This window comes from Haliotis rufescens, unplaced genomic scaffold (assembly GCF_023055435.1).
Source record: "Haliotis rufescens isolate VD_foot unplaced genomic scaffold, xgHalRufe1.0.p SCAF_16, whole genome shotgun sequence".
Classification (NCBI taxonomy): Eukaryota; Metazoa; Mollusca; class Gastropoda; order Lepetellida; family Haliotidae; genus Haliotis; species Haliotis rufescens.
The window spans coordinates 21765657-21783676 of record NW_025963846.1 but is presented as its reverse complement, the minus strand read 5'-3'; the positions used below and the strand labels follow the sequence as shown (position 1 = coordinate 21783676).

General features: G+C 40.7%; 1 protein-coding gene across 8 annotated transcripts in view; it reads left to right on the top strand.

Annotated features, from left to right (window-relative positions):
• Positions 1 to 18020, top strand: part of LOC124119250 (plexin-A2-like) — a 233609-nt gene that overhangs the window by 152377 nt on the left and 63212 nt on the right. For all 8 annotated transcript variants that reach the window (XM_048396991.1, XM_048396990.1, XM_048396985.1 and 5 more), the window contains 2 exons: positions 1392 to 1575; positions 10674 to 10764. In XM_048396991.1, the coding sequence (XP_048252948.1) occupies positions 1392 to 1575; positions 10674 to 10764 (275 nt within the window). The remainder of the gene's footprint in view (positions 1 to 1391; positions 1576 to 10673; positions 10765 to 18020) is intronic.

Genomic DNA, 18020 nt, shown 5'->3' with positions numbered 1-18020 from the left:
TTCTCAGGATAAGCTAACAGGGTTTCTTTTTGGTTACATTTTATCATTCATCTTTACATGTGAATTAATGCTTATCTTCGGGAAATATTTAGAATAGTTTCACATATGAAATATAACCCGACCGTCGGACAGGGGGATTTAAAAATCTGGCAGCCCGAGTTGAAATCAACCCGTCTCGGACGGTCGGGCAGGCAGGTATTTCGAACACTGGTGTATGTACGTATGTCTATGTCCTTGTCACACTGGTGTTTGTGGAGAGTTGTGAGGTATAGTTGTGAGGTATAGTTGTGTGTCCTTGTCACACTGGTGTTTGTGGAGAGTTGTGAGGTTTAGTTGTGTGTCCTTGTCACGATGCCCAGCTGCAGCTACAGGTCCAACCACTGTGTCACCATAGTGCACCACCACACAGCTCCTGGCTGACAACAAATAGCCGTATTGTGGCTCTGGATTACTCATTAAAAGATTGGAGACATGATTATGAATTGTATCCGATGAAAACCTCTATTATTTAATAATGACATGATGGACAGTTTTAACAAACAATGAAAATCAGGAATTTATCTCGAAAAATAATTCAGACTTTGATTTGACAATTGACATAATGAGAAATAATTGCTATTAACTGTAATATGTGCCCCATGGCATTTTATGAATAAGTGGAGACAATTTGGCAATTAAGTCTTTTGTTTTGAGATTTTAGATTAATATTTCATTGTATACAGATGATTTGGAAAATAACTCACTTTTTGGCATGTGATTATTATGGTTGCAGGACATAATGCCGGTGACATTTTATTCATTTGATTTAGAAAATTTACGCTGTATAATGACTTTCAAATCTTGTCATTCGTATGCGCAAATAATTGCTTTAACAATGTGCACCTTCCATTGTGTGTTGTAAATCTGTATGTTTAGCAAGGACTGGGATTCACATGTGGATTCTGTTCATGTTATGCAAGTAGATTAGTTTGGGCTAGTCCAGTGAAATATGGGGATTCTGTTCAAGTTAGATTAGTGTGGGCGAGTAGAATGTGAGTTTTGGTTCTGACAGCTGATTGACTAAAGTTTACCTCATCCAATCCTGCTTTCATTAATCGATCATGAAATGATTCACATTCACTGAAGCTGGACACAGGTGGCCCAGTGGTATACGGTGCTGGAGTTCACCTGCAGAGCTGCATGCCTTAATTCCCTGTTAATTCAGTGGTTCAAACCCAGTCCTTGTTTTGTCGGTGCCATGCTTGTGGGTTTTGCCAAAGTTGTGAATGACCTGCATCACAGTGACAACAAACAAACAAACAAACAAACAATGACCGTGAAAATACTGAAATATTTTTCAACAGTTCAACCAATCTCAGTCTGAAGCTAAACATTGTCTGTTTTCTTTTCAGCTGGAGTTACACATAGAAAACCTGCCAGATTTTCCTGGTCAGTACGAGTGTGCCTTTAGCCATGACATGCGTTTTGTCCCGATCATCACGATCGCCAACAAGACGATGAACACTGGGAAGAACACAGGAGTAACGTGCCAGACACCCCTACCCAACCAGCTACCCATGGTTCCTACAGGACAAGGTAAGCAGCCATATTAAATATTTTGAAAATGTGATCCATCAGGACAAGCTGGTCCTCAGAGTTGTCAGTGATCCATCAGGACATGCTGGTCCACAGTGTTGTCAGTGATCCATCAGGACATGCTAGTCCACCGTGTTGTCAGTGATCCATCAGGACATGCTGGTCCACCGTGTTGTCAGTGATCCATCAGGACATGATGGTCCACAGTGTTGTCAGTGATCCATCAGGACATGCTGGTCCACAGTCTTGTCAGTGATCCATCAGGACAAGCTGGTCCACCGTGTTGTCAGTGATCCATCAGGACATGCTGGTCCACCGTGTTGTCAGTGATCCATCAGGACATGCTGGTCCACAGTCTTGTCAGTGATCCATGAGGACATGCTGGTCCACAGTGTTGTCAGTGATCCATCAGGACATTACTTAAAGACAACAGTGTTTGTTCAAGAGCAATGCAATGCAATGGCCAAGCAATGGCATTATTATGGTGTCCTGATGACCGAGGTCAGCTGGTAATGACAGGGGCTGATTCCGTGGCATGTCCGAGACCAATAAAATGTGTGCTTGAGAGAGAGCCTGATCATGTTACTTCACCCAAATAACATCTTGTCTCTCATGGAGCTGCACTGCATTGCTATAGAAACACTCCACAATCAAGTACTCAAGACGATAAGATGTAAATGGATGGGGATGGTATCAAGGCCCATTTGGCTGGACTTGAGCTGCACTGTGATCTATTGGTTGGGGAGACTCCCCGCTGGTATGCCATGCTGGTCTTGATAGCTCAGACATGATTTATAAACTTTTATCACTTAAAAAAATGTTTGGACCTTTCAGATTTATTAAAGATCCTAATGATTCTCAGTATGGTATGTACACCGCATGGTGATTGGTTGTTGATCAGAGATGGTGGTAATGATAGTCCGATAAAAATGTTTATATTTCTTTAAGAAAACTTACGTTCAATTCCTCAAAAACATTTTCAAAATGACCTTTGCACTTGTGGTTGGCAAACCAATGGCTGAGAATCAGAATATGTATCTATATAAGCAATGCCTCCATTACAAGACCCCACTGTACCTAAGCTGGGGGTTATTTTACCGTATACAACCCCTCTCCCACCTGTGCCACCAGTTTGCACATGAGGTCAGGCTGCTATTTTGGTTCAATGCTAAGTAAGTATCTGTTGATGTAGCAGTCAGAGCGACTACAGCATCTGCCTTTGTCTGCATGTCTGTGCCACCGTATCCCTACTCAGGTCGTAGTGCGCCTCTGCACTTCCCATATCACTACACAGGCTACCATGTAATCGTCATGGAAGAGGGCCACCACATAAAGATAGTTCTGTCTGGAATGGCCAAAGAACAGAATGCAATGTGAGCACCTCCTAATGCCTCCTAGCGATCTCAGCACCCCTTAGTGCCAGCTATAGGATGGTCTCACCTGCTTCCCTCTGTCAATGTGAGCACCTCCTAATGCCTCCTAGTGATCTCAGCACCCCTTAGTGCCAGCTATTGGATGGTCTCACCTGCTTCCCTCTGTCAAAAGCGATAATGAGACTGAGAAGTTGAAAGTTGATAGTTCTGCAGAAATAATACCAGTGAAATGAGAACTTGATCTTATAGAAGGAGGGGGACTCGAGGGAGAGGATTATTAACTGAAGATGGGGATTAGGCCTTGTAGATAACGTTGCATTGATAAGTATGTTATTTAGAAACTAAATCGATGTTGTTTGTATGGTAAGAGGAACCCTTCATCAGTGAGTCTCGGTCATACAAGGCCATTTGACAGTCAAATAAACTAATTAACACTAGAAGGAGCCTTTCAGGGAAGGAATACTTACAAGAAGGAGTGTTACGAGAGGAGGGTTGAGTTATCGAGGAATACTTGTCATAACTGCAAGAAACTGTTACAAGAAGAGGAAGGTAGAGCTATCGAGGAATACTTGTCATAACAACTGCAAGTTACTGTTACAAGAAGAGGAAGATAGAGCTATCGAGGAATACTTGTCATAACAACTGCAAGTTACTGTTACAAGAAGAGGAAGGTAGAGCTATCGAGGAATACTTGTCATAACAACTGCAAGTTACTGTTACAAGAAGAGGAAGATAGAGCTATCGAGGAATACTTGTCATAACAACTGCAAGTTACTGTTACAAGAAGAGGAAGGTAGAGCTATCGAGGAATGCTTGTCATAACAACTGCAAGAAGCTGTTACAAGAGGAAGGTAGAGCTATTGAGGAATGCTTGTCATAACCACTGCAAGAAACTATGCTGTCGAAGCACAAGTGTTTTCAGAAGATGATCACAGGGTGCACTTGAAATATGTGATGACCACCTCACCTGATGAACATAGCATCAGGGTCAATAGGTTTCTTATTTATATTGAATGTCCCTCTGATGACCACCACAAGGGCAGCGCATCATTCAATAACACAATGGAAGAATTCAAATACACAATTTGCAGGACTATAATTTGTTCTCAATGTGTTTTCCTTAATCTTTTTTCTCAAGAAGCTTGTAATATTCATGAATTCATCTCATGGCCAAAGACACATTTTTATTCCACCAACATATTCATATTTGTAGATTATCTTTTCTTGTGATTGGGACTTAAGAGGCATAAGTGGATGATATGCCTCTACATCAGAAAGTACATAAAGGGCTGCAGGGAGTTAGCATTACAAGTTAATATGTATGGAAAACAGGGGAAAAAGTCGCAGCAGAATTTACTGATAGCAATAACAAGACCCTATGTGACTTTGAAATGAGCTTTTATTTCATTCTATCACAGTGTTTACATAATTTCCAATTTAGAGTGATATTTTATGTCTTAAATTTGCAAAAGCTTATAGAAAATAAGGCAATTTACTTGTCGTGTCAGGATATGAATATTTCATAAGATCTTAGCTTCTTAATTCTTCAAAAGTTTGTTTTTCAGGGATAAATGCAGGGACATGTATTACTTATGACAATATTTTCGAACCTTTAGCTGACATTCTGATGTTGACTTGGCAGATGTTTATTTGAGTGGTTCATAGCCTTTTAGACGAGAACTTTTGGGAAACAATTCTTTTGATTAATTTGAAATGGTGTTATTGATTCTGGCCTGTTGTTCGGTGTTAGATTCGGAGACACCAGACTTAGAAAGTTCCCAACTCTGTAACTTATCAGACGGTTAGTTTCATGGGTTTTTTCATCAGCACTGTAAACTATTCCAGGATGTTCCAGCTGTCATTCTCAGAATTTATGACAATTTGGCAAAGAGAACTAATTCTTTGAATGTGATCACAAGAGGGACATTCAGACGATGGATCCCCTAGAATAAGCCAGGGATTACTGGCAACTGATAAATAGTGCCTGTGGCTTTGTAACTTCATCCACCAATATGGTATTTTGGTTCAGTTATGTGTTTTCGTCTTATCACAAAGGAATGCAAAGACTGTGATTTCTAAGGTAATGATGTAGACAAGTATTGAATAGGGTTTTTGAAATGATAAATTGTGTCTGCTTTTGGGCTAAACGCATGCTGCCTTCGTGATCAGATTAGGTATGCCAATACCCTGTTGGCCTCATCAGTGATGTATAGATTTACTAGGCTATACAGACTAAACACATTTACTGCTCTCTAAACCAGGCTCCTGTGCTTCACCAGAGTCAGCATGGAACCTGGGTGATCTATTTGGATGTCGAACATGAGAAAGATGATATAAACATCACAATGCAATGGCCATCTTGGACAAATAATCAATACCATGGTCTTGATTATACATCAGGTGATCCGATGGTCCTGTGAAAGTGTTATGTAGCGAGTCAGACAATCGTGCATCAGTTCCATCGTGGCGTTGTAGTGAACAGATGGAAAAGCACACAGTGCTTATACATATTGTATAACCTGACACGTGACAGAAATACAGTAAAAGCCACAGAGCTTGGCCTGTCATTCTAAGAGGTGAAACATCCCGTAGGATCAGATTGAGGGGTAGACTCCTGACTGTTTGGACAAGCTCGAGACTGAGACTGGTGATATGGACTGGCAGCTACATATTTGGGCTGCTTAAAATGATAGGCTGCAGTCTCTCGGTTGTCTGGGCAACCTGCATGAATATGGATTCTGATATGTCAAAGTACTGTAAGGATGAAATTGGTGATGATGACCCCTAATTTTCTTACATACTTTCATCATATACATCTTTATATCTCGGTAACTGTCTGAGAATCACAGAGGCTTGGAATGTAGATGTGTACAAAATTGCTGACAATTACTGTGGGACAAACAATAACCTTCCTGAAAGATCCATCCTACAAATGGTCTTAAGCACTGCAGTATCAGCAGTCATTGTCCTCTGCAACATCATCTTCTTGTGGAGAATATAGACAGGTCATCAGGTTCCTGTAACTTCAGCCACCAATGGTGTTGGCAGTCTTGGAGATAGGGCAGAAGTACTGCCCGAGGGTTGGGGGCAGATAGAGCCAAGATGGCAGTCTTGGAGATGGGCAGAAGTACTGCCCGAGGGTTGGGGGCAGATAGAGCCAAGATGACAGCCTTGAAGATGGGCAGAAGTACTGCCTGAGGGTTGGGGGCAGATAGAACCAAGATGACAGCCTTGGAGATGGGGCAGAAGTACTGCCTGAGGGTTGGGGGCAGATAGAACCAAGATGACAGCCTTGAAGATGGGCAGAGGTACTGCCCAAAGGGTTGGGGGCAGATAGAACCAAGATGACAGCCTTGGAGATGGGGCAGAAGTACTGCTCGAGGGTTAGGGGCAGATAGAACCAAGATGGCAGCCTTGGAGATGGGGCAGAAGTACTGCCCGAGGGTTGGGGGCAGATAGAACCAAGATGGCAGACTTGGAGATAGGGCAGAAGTACTGCCCGAGGGTTGGGGGCTGATAGTCTAATAAATCTTCTTTTGATGCATTCCACTTTGTGCTAAGGTTTATGACGTGTTTGGTTCAGTGAAAACACAGTAATCATTATAAAAAATGTACACGTTTTTCTTAAAAGCCTACATTCATTCAGAGTAAGCTGTGTAGAGCTATATTACAGCAGCAGGGGGACTCCATTGATGGCACAAACCCTTCATGGGTAAAATCCAACCCAACTGAAAAGCTTTCTGTAAAAGGCGACTATGCTTGTCCTAAGAAGCGACTAACGGGATCGGGATCGAGTGGTCAGGCTCGCTGACTTGGTTGATGCATGTCATCGTATCCCAATTGCATGGATCAATGCTCATTATGTCAGTCACTGGATTGTCTGGTCCAGACTCGATTTTTTACAGACCAACACCGTATAGCTGGAATATTGCTGAGAGCGGCAAACAAACAAACCAAACCAAAACTATGCTGACTGTTGCATAAAACAACATGCATTTACCCTTTCCTCACACAAGTGCAGCTCCGGCATGACCTGTCAGCCATGTTGTTTATCCAATCCTCCTTTTTGATCAGCTTGGCATACAGTGGACCTGGCTATGCCACAGCATTCTCCCGACTATACCAGCTGAGTTTCCTACACCATGATGCATGGTGCAGTACACTATGCACAGCTCCTAATGTGATAATGAGGCCTGATATACACACTGGTTGGAAGCTACAGTGAATGCTGCTATCAGACCACTTCACACCCATAACGTGGCACTATGGGTAATTATTACACAATACATTATCGTCAGCAATTGATCGCGCTGCTTTCGCCGACGCTGTTATTTCTACATAAACACGTGTGACTTAGGATAAGGAAATGCATTTCTGTTTAAATAATAGACACTGCAGGGGAGGGAATTATGGAGATATTCCGCGATAGTAATGCAAATTATGGATCGTTATTGTGCCTGTGTTTCAGTGGGGTATGTTTATTGCAAACAAACATACATGTGTTTGTGAACAGGTATGCGTGTCGATATCACACTCCTACTGATTAATGCCAATTTGCAACAGTAATCACTTCGATTCGACATCCGCTAGATGTCAATACCTGCATCAGTCTGCTCTACGACGACGTCGGGTATTACAAAGACCGACTCCAGCTTAAAGTAACCGTCGTTGGAATCAATATGGGCTATTGACGTGCGACATGGGCAAGCTTATGGTGCGCTTCATATTGCAATTTGTTGTCTGGCCAAGTAGATATTTAGTGTAATCGCTTGTCCTCTCCCATAACCCCCCTCATTTCCGTGCCGAGGGCGATAATTGAGCTATCTATTGGCTTAGGCAAACACATTACATCTATATTAGGATTTTGTCGTACCATAGACAGAGATGGTCTCGTTATTTCTTGCCGCGTTCGTTGATGATCCTGTGATGTTCTCTTAGAGTCTACTGTTTTATGACCACAGATCCTCGATTCCTGTCAATATAGAACTCGGTCTCTAAATGAATCTGCAGTAATTGCCTTATTGGCAAATGCGTCTGACCACTTTTAGTTCTGGCGAATCGGGTCGTTATGTTCGTGTTTGAAAAGTGACGATCATGCTCTTTCTGACACATATCTTTTCCAAATGATTAACTTCTCCAGGCATTAATAGCACATGCACATGACTCAGTCATCGTTTTTCTACTTTTTTATTATTTTAATGTTTTCCAAAGTTTTTCAGAAGAATTGATCCCACCCTCCTGACTGCCAACTCACAGGTCGGACTTTACCCTAAATCTAATTTCAGTTTATAAAGAAACTAATGACGTTGAATCTAGCATCTTTGCACATGCAGATTTTTGTAAATGGATGATGTCTGAATCTTTTCAAATAAGTGGTTTAAAGAAATCCAAGGATAAGAACTGACAAAAGATGGATAAAATCTTTACAAAATGGAGAATCTCTTGAGAATTTTCAAGTTCTCTTTTTAATCACAAAAATAATTATTCATTCATCACCAAGCCTATGAAGATGGCTGCCTCCATGTTTAGTTCCTATAACTCAGTCGGAACCTTTGCCATGCATCTCCGTTAGGGAGGAGCATAATACTGGCAAAAACTAATTAGCAAAAATGTCTTTGAAATTTTAATGGAATATTCATTCATTAAAGAATTTTAAATGCTAATTTGGATGCAGAAGTTTGGCATATCATTTTTGTAATCAGCCAATATGTAAATGAGGGTTTGGGTATTTTCAACTGTCAAATTGAAATCCCACTCATGACTCGGCTATTTAACAATTACCACCCAAACTGGGAGGACATTTAGCCATCCTGAATCATACGCAACATTACCCATGGTGCAAGTTAGTGTCCAGGAAGATCACTGGTCAATTTGGACATACGGCGATGGCCCATCAAACATCTTAGCCGGACACTTGCTCAATTTGCCATCCATCAGTCTCCTGTCACTCAACGCCATCAAGCTCTCTGGACACTCCTCATCATCTGCCGATCAGCTCCACGTTCCTAAACCACGGAACTTCTGTCACTGGAGGAGTTCCATGGAAGCAGCTTGAAGCATCAGTGTCTTCATTTCTTTCATTACAACTAATTGTTTTACATTTGTCTTAAAATTCACTTTTTTATATCAAATATTGGATCAAATTCTTTCCATTCATTTTAAGCAGAATATTGTGAATATTTTGTTACAAAATTGGTATGAATGAGTGCTTCAATCCAATATACACTTGTTACTGATCACATTGAACAAAACTTGAATGAAAATGACTTTGCATGTGCCATTGTGCAGAGCAGGTCATCAATTCGGGCTTATTCCCAAGAGACTGGGCATAAAACCAGACAAACGACAATGGCTGCCCCTCTCTTGTCTAATAACAGCACATTTCCTACTTGCAAATGTTCACGACTGCTTGTGTTCGATATTGGCGTCTGTCTTTAAAACGTTGCCGTCTGCTGGTCATGGTCTCTGCAGACCAGTTGCTTAATCCAACTGCTGGACTTCCTTTGTTCCTGGTTTGAACAGGTTGCTGGCGGAGACTCGGATGATTTGGCCGTCAGATTTGTTGGCAGCAGAAAAATCCCTTGTCGTGAATGGCAACAATGTTGCCATCTTGCACCCTGCTGGATGCATAGCCTGAGATTGAATAGATGAGCTAAAAGTAGGAATGACACGGCTGATCGTAAAATAGAACAAGTTTAATTTGTTCCTTCCCCCTGTCTGCGAACTGATCGTCACTCAACCTGGCCCTCCTGATAGAAGCGCCTTTCTTCAAATAAATGTAAATTCCTTTGCTGATGATTTGAAGGAAATGACATGAGTCATGTGACTTTGGACAGGAACGTTTGTAGAAACGTGAGAATTGCTGGAAAAGCGATCTTTTCCCAATTTCCATTTGTGTTATTGACATTTATGGCCCCTAAAAGAACATGTGTACACTGGGCGGTCAATCACGGGTTTATTCTGACTGGCCTGTGGGACAGCCTTTCTAAGCTGATACGATTGTGGGATGCGGTAGCATAACGTGACACTCTAATATTCTCTCATCACTTGTTGGGCAGCGTATTGTCCTGTCCTCTCCTGTTGAAAACTAAATACCATCAAACATCCAACCAGCAGCCGCGGACTCTGATCAGGGTTTGGAATTTGACATTCCATCGGACCCTTTCCCCATGCTCCCTATTAATCTGCCAGTCACATGACAGCAGCCATGTTTATCACATGAATTTTTAACAATGGCGACCTCCATCAGAGAGTTATAAAAATCCCTATAAACCACCAAATCAACCCACTCCATGTTGCCTTCGTTTTGATGTCTGCAAAAATGAAATATTTATCGGCGCAATTGAAGCGAGAGTAATAAATCTTGTCGTAATTGACAACGAACTGCCACCCTCCCATAATGCCTCAGTCATGTAGAAAAACTTTGTCTGTTATCTCCTCGCAATGTCGACCCTAATTTCGGCTTTTTCGTTTTAACAACTGGTCAAAATGCGCAACAAGACTTGCAGCTTGATTTAGTGTCACCAAAAGTGAAATTTCTGTTGTTTTATCTGATTAACTTGTTAAAATTACATTACTTGAACAACATGTCATTTTCCCCTCGACTGGAGGGCTGCCATTATGACAACTTGGACAAGAAAGATAATTATGCCATATGTAGTCTGCCATATTGACGGACAGCAGCAGGTTTATAATATTATTGATGTAATACTTCTTTCATTCCAGATCACATTGTGATGCGGCTGTCTGTGAGAATGAACCAACAGGACTTTGTGTCAACGGACTTCACATTCTTTGACTGCAGCCTTCACAACTCGTAAGTCTAGCATATACTCTACCATATACACCTGGCGCAGATAACACAAAGTTTCAGAAAGTATAAAAAGTTTGCAACTTACACAAATACTGTCATTATGATAATGACATACGAGATTGAAATTGAAAAATCATTGAATACATGCACAGAGATGAAATTCTGAAAATGAGAGTAAAGGCAGAGAAACTGTTTGAAATTCAGAAAATCAGCTTCAAACAATAAAATGAAGCCAAAGAATTTGAAAATTTCTGGGAAAGATTGATTTTGCATATTTGAAACAAGCTCATGCAAGTGTGACAGACACCAGTGCCACCGTCTCCTCCATTATTTCAAGGTACTGGACTGAACCATTCAGACAGCTACTCATGGACACTGTGAGATCAAATTCAGACAAGATTAGAATCCATCCAAGAAATGGCATTGATTAATTGTCATCGTAACTGTACCCCATTACTGCGGCCAGCTACAATGGAATAACGGTACTATCCACATGACTAGCCAATCAGACCCCAGAGTAACGATGGCACTGGCCAAATGTCTTTATTAAGGATTACAGTGGTCATTAGGCTGCTAAAAAACGAGCCAAAAAATGTAATCAGGGAAGCATTAAATTAACTGTGAGTAACTTGTTGGTCAGCTGTCAACCACTTGCGGACATCATCTCGTTGATCAAATCTTACGATGCTTAGTCACTTCTTGTGAAAGATCAAAATCAGTTACGGACAAAATTTTAATTATGGGTTAAGGTTTTTTTTTCATTTTTGTTTTAAATTTAGCAAAATATTACCCTTGCGTATCCTGCAGCGGGCAATCGATAGCTTGCTTGAATACACAATTCAAGATGGCTGCCCGAGTTTGCATTAATCTAATAGTGTCATTCATCATAGCTGAGAACCCTTGAAAAATATTAAACAGCTCGTATGTTGGACATTTTACATGTGATGTGTTGCAATACTTCCAAAAAGCAGCCTGTTAGACTGGTGATGTGCCAGGGTTTGGGGACATGTATGGCATCCTCAACAGTATTCACATCATCCTCGATTGAGGTCAAACTACGGATTCCTTTCGTTCAGGAAATGATCTGCTCTGATAAAAAAAAAGTACACAGAAAACAAAGCCTGCTTATTGATTGTGACATTTTCATAGATAGAGGCCAGCTTTACATGCAGTTAAATCACACCCACTTTGTTGGTTTACGAGACTTGGGATGTAAGAAGTGACGAAGTTTGTGAATTTTCTTAGCTTCTTCTGTATCAGATAACACATTTATCTGATTTCCTCATCTCAGGGGATTGAGCACGCTCATGAGTTTGTGCGTCTGAAAATGTAAATTTGTTTGAAAGAAAACAGATTAGTCACTTTCTGCCGCAGCAAGTGCCGAAGCTGATTATTAAATGTAAACCTACACTGAGATAATATCTTGGGAAGTCACAGTTTGCATCAAGAGATATGGCATTCAATGTATGCAGACCCGCACCTCATTTGCATAGGGCATTGATGGCCGGAATTGGAAGATATGACATTTTGAAAGTGCAGGAGAGTCTGTCATTTGCATGTTGCATGAAAGCCCAACAAGTGTCGGCAGAGGAAGCATGTTTTCCTGGTTCTGTTAATTGAAGGTGATTGTGTTGGATGTGGGGTCAGGACAAGTCAGATGATACAAAAAACATCAATCAGACAGAAGAGTTTACTCTTCAGCATTGGAGGATGAGATAGTGTGCAACATTTGGCTGAGTCAGACACCCTGCTTGTCATAACAAATGAGAAATATGCATATCTCAACAGCAATTGACTTGGCAGACAGATTCGGCTCCCCTGGATGGATCCTAGTAGATTGAAGGGCTCTCCATTCCTGAATCATGAAGGGGAAGTCCCCACAAACATTCTGCTGATCAAAAAAGGGCGGGAAGGTTACGGCTGCTACTTTAACTGCTATTACTCAGGTATCAGGGGAGGTAATTGAGATGGGACTTGATGTCTCTTTCACCTCTTCCGTAGGGAGGTCAGGTTTAGGGATTGTCTGTTGGGTTAGCCAATATGATAAAACTTCTCATATATGGTTTTTTTCACATTGGAGAACAACCTACCCTACACAAAACAATTTGTCAGAGATTCTGCATACTCGTGAGTGGTTACACTAACAAAACAGAAGGGTTGATGATACTGACATGAGTCGGACATTGGAATATCAGATGATCAAATTATGAAGCAATTGAAACAAGATGTTGATTTATGAATGTGGTAAAAGGTAGTTCCAGAAAAACCTCCAAGTGTGATTTGTTCTCATCGTGGTGATTCTTTGTTTTAATTCAGCTCAGGATCACAAGTTTTGTCCATTTTTTTAAAAATATGATTCAATTGTAATAATTATGACTGTTGTCAGGGGACTCCTTTTCTTCAAGGATGTTGTCAATTTCTGTGATTAAACAGTTATACCACTTGACAAGTGATTAACAATTATTGAAAGATTGCATAATAATTACACGAACAACGCTTGTTCCCACAGACTTTGTTTGGAAATTAAAATTGTTCTCAAATTGTAAGACACTTGATGATTTGAAGGTTCTCAGCCTGCCAAAATCCCTTGTTTTGTAATCAATTCGAATAATTACTGTAATGAGTTTTTGAATAATCCTTTCCTCATTTTTCTTCAAAATTGGATTTTGAAAATTGTCATGTAATCAATTTTGTTTTAACCATCCACTCACAAATTAAACATGTTGTTAAATAACTTACAATGTCATCTTGACATGACTGCTTATAAATAGTTGTTAGGAAAGATGTTAGCGATTACTGTTCAGAAAATTGGAGAAACAAGTATAAAGCCATTCTCACTTTCTTAGGTTACGCTGCAAGAAATGGCTGATACTGCATGCTGTTTAATTTCACACATGTACTGCTGTAGGAATAGATTCTGTATATGCTTGTAGTCAGGATAATAGTACATATCTTACATGTTCCTTGAGTGTGACATGTGTTGTGCAACTTATTGATCGCAGATCAATATTATATGATGTCATTTTGAGGATAGACTTGTTGCTATTATTTACATGATTTGAAGATAAACGAAAGTGTAGAGACTAGAGTGTTCTGCATTTCATCAAGTTCCATCTCAAATATATATGTCTCAAAATTCACAAATTCTTTTGGAATTGATGATGGGGATGAATTGGTGATAGCCATTTTACAAATTAAATTATAAGAATTGCGATAGTTCAAGAAAAGTGAAAATATCAAAAATAAATTTGACAGCGATGGAAAAACATTTGAATCCTGTATTGGAAGTGACAGCTTTGTAATTTATTTTAGCTCTGTAAAGGTTAATGTAGCAGAATACAACGCAGGCTGTGCAAATGATGAAGAGGTAGCATGATCTTAGAGATGTTCAGCGAGATGTTGGCCATCTATGTGATCTGATCAATACATAGTCCGAGATAGCCCATTGCCCACTACAGCATCTTCTGAGATTGTTTGCACAAGAGTCGGGAGGTTTGACTTCCCTGCTAACAGTAGCACGATATATCGGAAAACGGTCACTGTAAATAATGGTTTTATGACACTGAGGAGCGACGCCAATTGGGTTATGAATTTGATGGCACATCTCTCGACAGTTTCATCTGAGACTTGAACCTACATGCTACGTACAGAGACTCTCCCAAGGGAGAAGAGCTGGCCTGTTTAAACTTAGACAGAGAAGAGTGGAGAAGCAGAAAGTGAATTAAGGTGTATGTATCACATCTCTGGCCCATAAGGGACACAGCGCCATCTATGTATTGTGCCGTATATGGGGGATATAACACGCAACAATTGGTAATTGTCTTTCATGGCACCGCTGTTGTAGATCTTTTCCTTGGCCATAAATTCTTCTGCCATGTGATATGAACTGGTATAACCCTCTTGGGTTCCAGTCTGGCTGCTCAAGTGGATTATTCACCATTTACTGATTGCCATTTTGTGTTTGCATTTAAAGGTACTGTTATATCCTCATGCAAGGTGTATAATTTGTTTACCTCAAACGGAACCAATTTCCAAATTAATGCAAGCATGCAGGTTCTAGGTCATAAAGTCCCCAGTGCCTCATACTAGTTGAAAGAGCTGTCAAAACAGAGGAACGGGTGGTTTCAATGTGTGACCTGGCTGATTGTTTGACGCAACAGAGTGGATTGTTGCTCATGATATCAACCACTGGTTTATCTGTCAGTTATGTAAGAGCTGTCAAAACAGAGGAACGGGTGGTTTCGATGTGTGACCTGGCTGATTGTTTGACGCAACAGAGTGGATTGTTGCTCATGATATCAACCACTGGTTTATCTGTCAGTTATGTGAGAGCTGTCAAAACAGAGGAACGGGTGGTTTTGATGTGTGACCTGGCTGATTGTTTGACGCAACAGAGTGGATTGTTGCTCATGATATCAACCACTGGTTTATCTGTCAGTTATGTAAGAGCTGTCAAAACAGAGGAACGGGTGGTTTTGATGTGTGACCTGGCTGATTGTTTGACGCAACAGAGTGGATTGTTGCTCATGATATCAACCACTGGTTTATCTGTCAGTTATGTAAGAGCTGTCAAAACAGAGGAACGGGTGGTTTCGATGTGTGACCTGGCTGATTGTTTGACGCAACAGAGTGGATTGTTGCTCATGATATCAACCACTGGTTTATCTGTCAGTTATGTAAGAGCTGTCAAAACAGAGGAACGGGTGGTTACGATGTGTGACCTGGCTGATTGTTTCACGCAACAGAGTGGATTGTTGCTCATGATATCAACCACTGGTTTATCTGTCCAGATTTAATTATTTACAGGCTGCCATGATATATTACTTCAACATTATTTAAAGATTTTTAACTCACTTTCCTCTCCAAGAAAATAAAATCATTACTTTTAATGGTTGGTTGTCATAATATTGTGACTGAGTTTAACTTACCTCTGTTTGTCTGCTGGGAGTAATTGTCTTTGGTCTCAAAGTGATTCTCTAAAAACCCATAGAATCAAATTATGTGCAAGTTGTTTGATTTAAGACTTAGAGTATGTAGTAGTTTGAAGTCTGTGAATGGGGAGGTTGTGAGTTTCCCCATTATTGTGGTTCCGTTGTTGTTTTTTGATTGAACACTCAAGAGTCGCAACTTCAATATGTATACCGTCATTTCCAAACTCCCTAAAGACAAGAAACAAACGAGAAAATATAAAAACTGTGTAATACGTTCTTGGAAGTGTTCAATGGCCTACAGAAATGCAATAATGTCAGACAGTGTTTTTTTGCCAAAATCCCATTTTCCAGCCAGAAATTAGCAAAGTTTCAGGATCGAGCGCTAAAGAAATAGGGTCACAGAATTGTAAGAGAAATTAAAATTTTTAGAATTACAAAGACTTGATTTGGCTGATGAAGATTACGTGCAATGGTTGGAAAATTAGGGATTGAAGTGATTGCCTTAGTCATCGAGACAGGGTTGTGATATTGGCCTGCGAGGTACACGAGTGGAAGTATTGAGACAGAACGAGATGGGCACAATTGCCGCTCAGAGACCCGGAATAGCAGTTTTCGCCATCCTCTACATCAAATTTGGTCCAAGTCCCGCGAGTCGAGGTCATAATCAGCCTTTTGAATAGGATAATTGAATTTGCTCTTGCAGTAGTTGGGGAAAACGTTGGGATGTTGGAAAGTCAAAAAGCTATGAAGCAGGAAATCTCCACTGACTAGTAAAACTTATTGGCCATTTGAAATATTCACAAACTTTCTGCCGAGTAGAAACACTGAGTCACGCCACTTTCAAAAAATAACTGTTGATCGTATTTTCCACAGGTTTTATCTGTGCTAAATGTCTGTTCACGTTGCGGCCAATTTGACGACCCAATCACACAGATCGGGCTTCCTCCATCATTCTCCAGCCTGTGTGCTGTGTTTGCCGACCCGAACCTCTTCTGGTCAGTTTCTATTCACTGGAGGCTCCTCTCCGCCATAATGGTTTTTCATGCAATAGTTCTTAATTTCGATAAGGAAATTATCTCAGATTTGAAGAATAATTTGCTCGTGTTAAGTTGCCAGCAGATGAGTCAGTGTTTGGGGAACAGTTTAGCCCCAAATCAAACCTGAATAGCGGCGTTAAACAACTGTGATAACAATGATCTACACACCTCCTCAGCCCTCTACGTACTGCTACTCAAACAAGTCTGTTGAGACTAGTGAAAGTTTCATCCCGCAAAAAGGTTCAAGTTTGTGTTCCTCCATGACTCAGATTCGTGCAAGAGGGAGCAAATTATCTGATCCTGACTGAAGGCTGCATCTAACTTGATGAAGATGTGCAGAAATGCCGAGAAAATGTCAGACATATATCGCCCCCTCAAATGTAGGCCCCCTGACTTGCCCTAAATGCAGCACACATGATGTGATAACATGGGGTTACCATGTGCCCAAACAGCAGGCAATGTCATTTCTTAAATGTTAATCTATCACATGGCATTGCTTGGTGTGAGATACGTGTAGTTATCACCCTACGGTGTACATATGCATATCCATCACACATGGGCTATAGGGGGTAGTGGCTGTTTGATAATATACAAGACTTTATAGCATACCTAGTCACACATCTCACTTGGGCTGTAGGGGGTAGTGGCTGTTTGATAATATACAAGACTTTATAGCATACCTAGTCACACATCACACATGGGCTATAGGGGGTAGTGGCTGTTTGATAATATACAAGACTTTATAGCATACCTAGTCACACATCACACTTGGGCTAAGGTGTTATAGACGATACTGGCTGTTTGATAGTATACAAGACCTTTTTGGCATACCTAGTCACACATCACACTGGGGCTCAGATGGAATAAGCTGAAAGTGTTATGATAATATACAAGATTTTCAGCAGCACATGCTCGTCAGGAGTCGTACATGTCACGTACCTATCAGGGCTGTAATCTGCACCTTTAACTTGTATATTATTTCACAGGTTATTGTTTATGTGCAGAGGCCATGCATTGATTGGAGGCAAGCCTAAGAAAATCTTAAATCACATGGTGTATGTTGGGTGAGCTTTGAGAAGAAACGGAAAAGTAGCCATTCTCCCTCCTAATTTGCTTTTATAAAACAAACAAAACCCCAAACCAGATCAGAATCTGACAGCTGAAAGTCTTGAAAAACTGGGTTGAAGCTAAAGGGAAGTTTTGCTGCAAATGAGATATTCTTTCCCATAATTGATCCAACTGTACATTGAAGCCCGCACGGGGACTGTAGCCCTTCCAATCTGATATAACA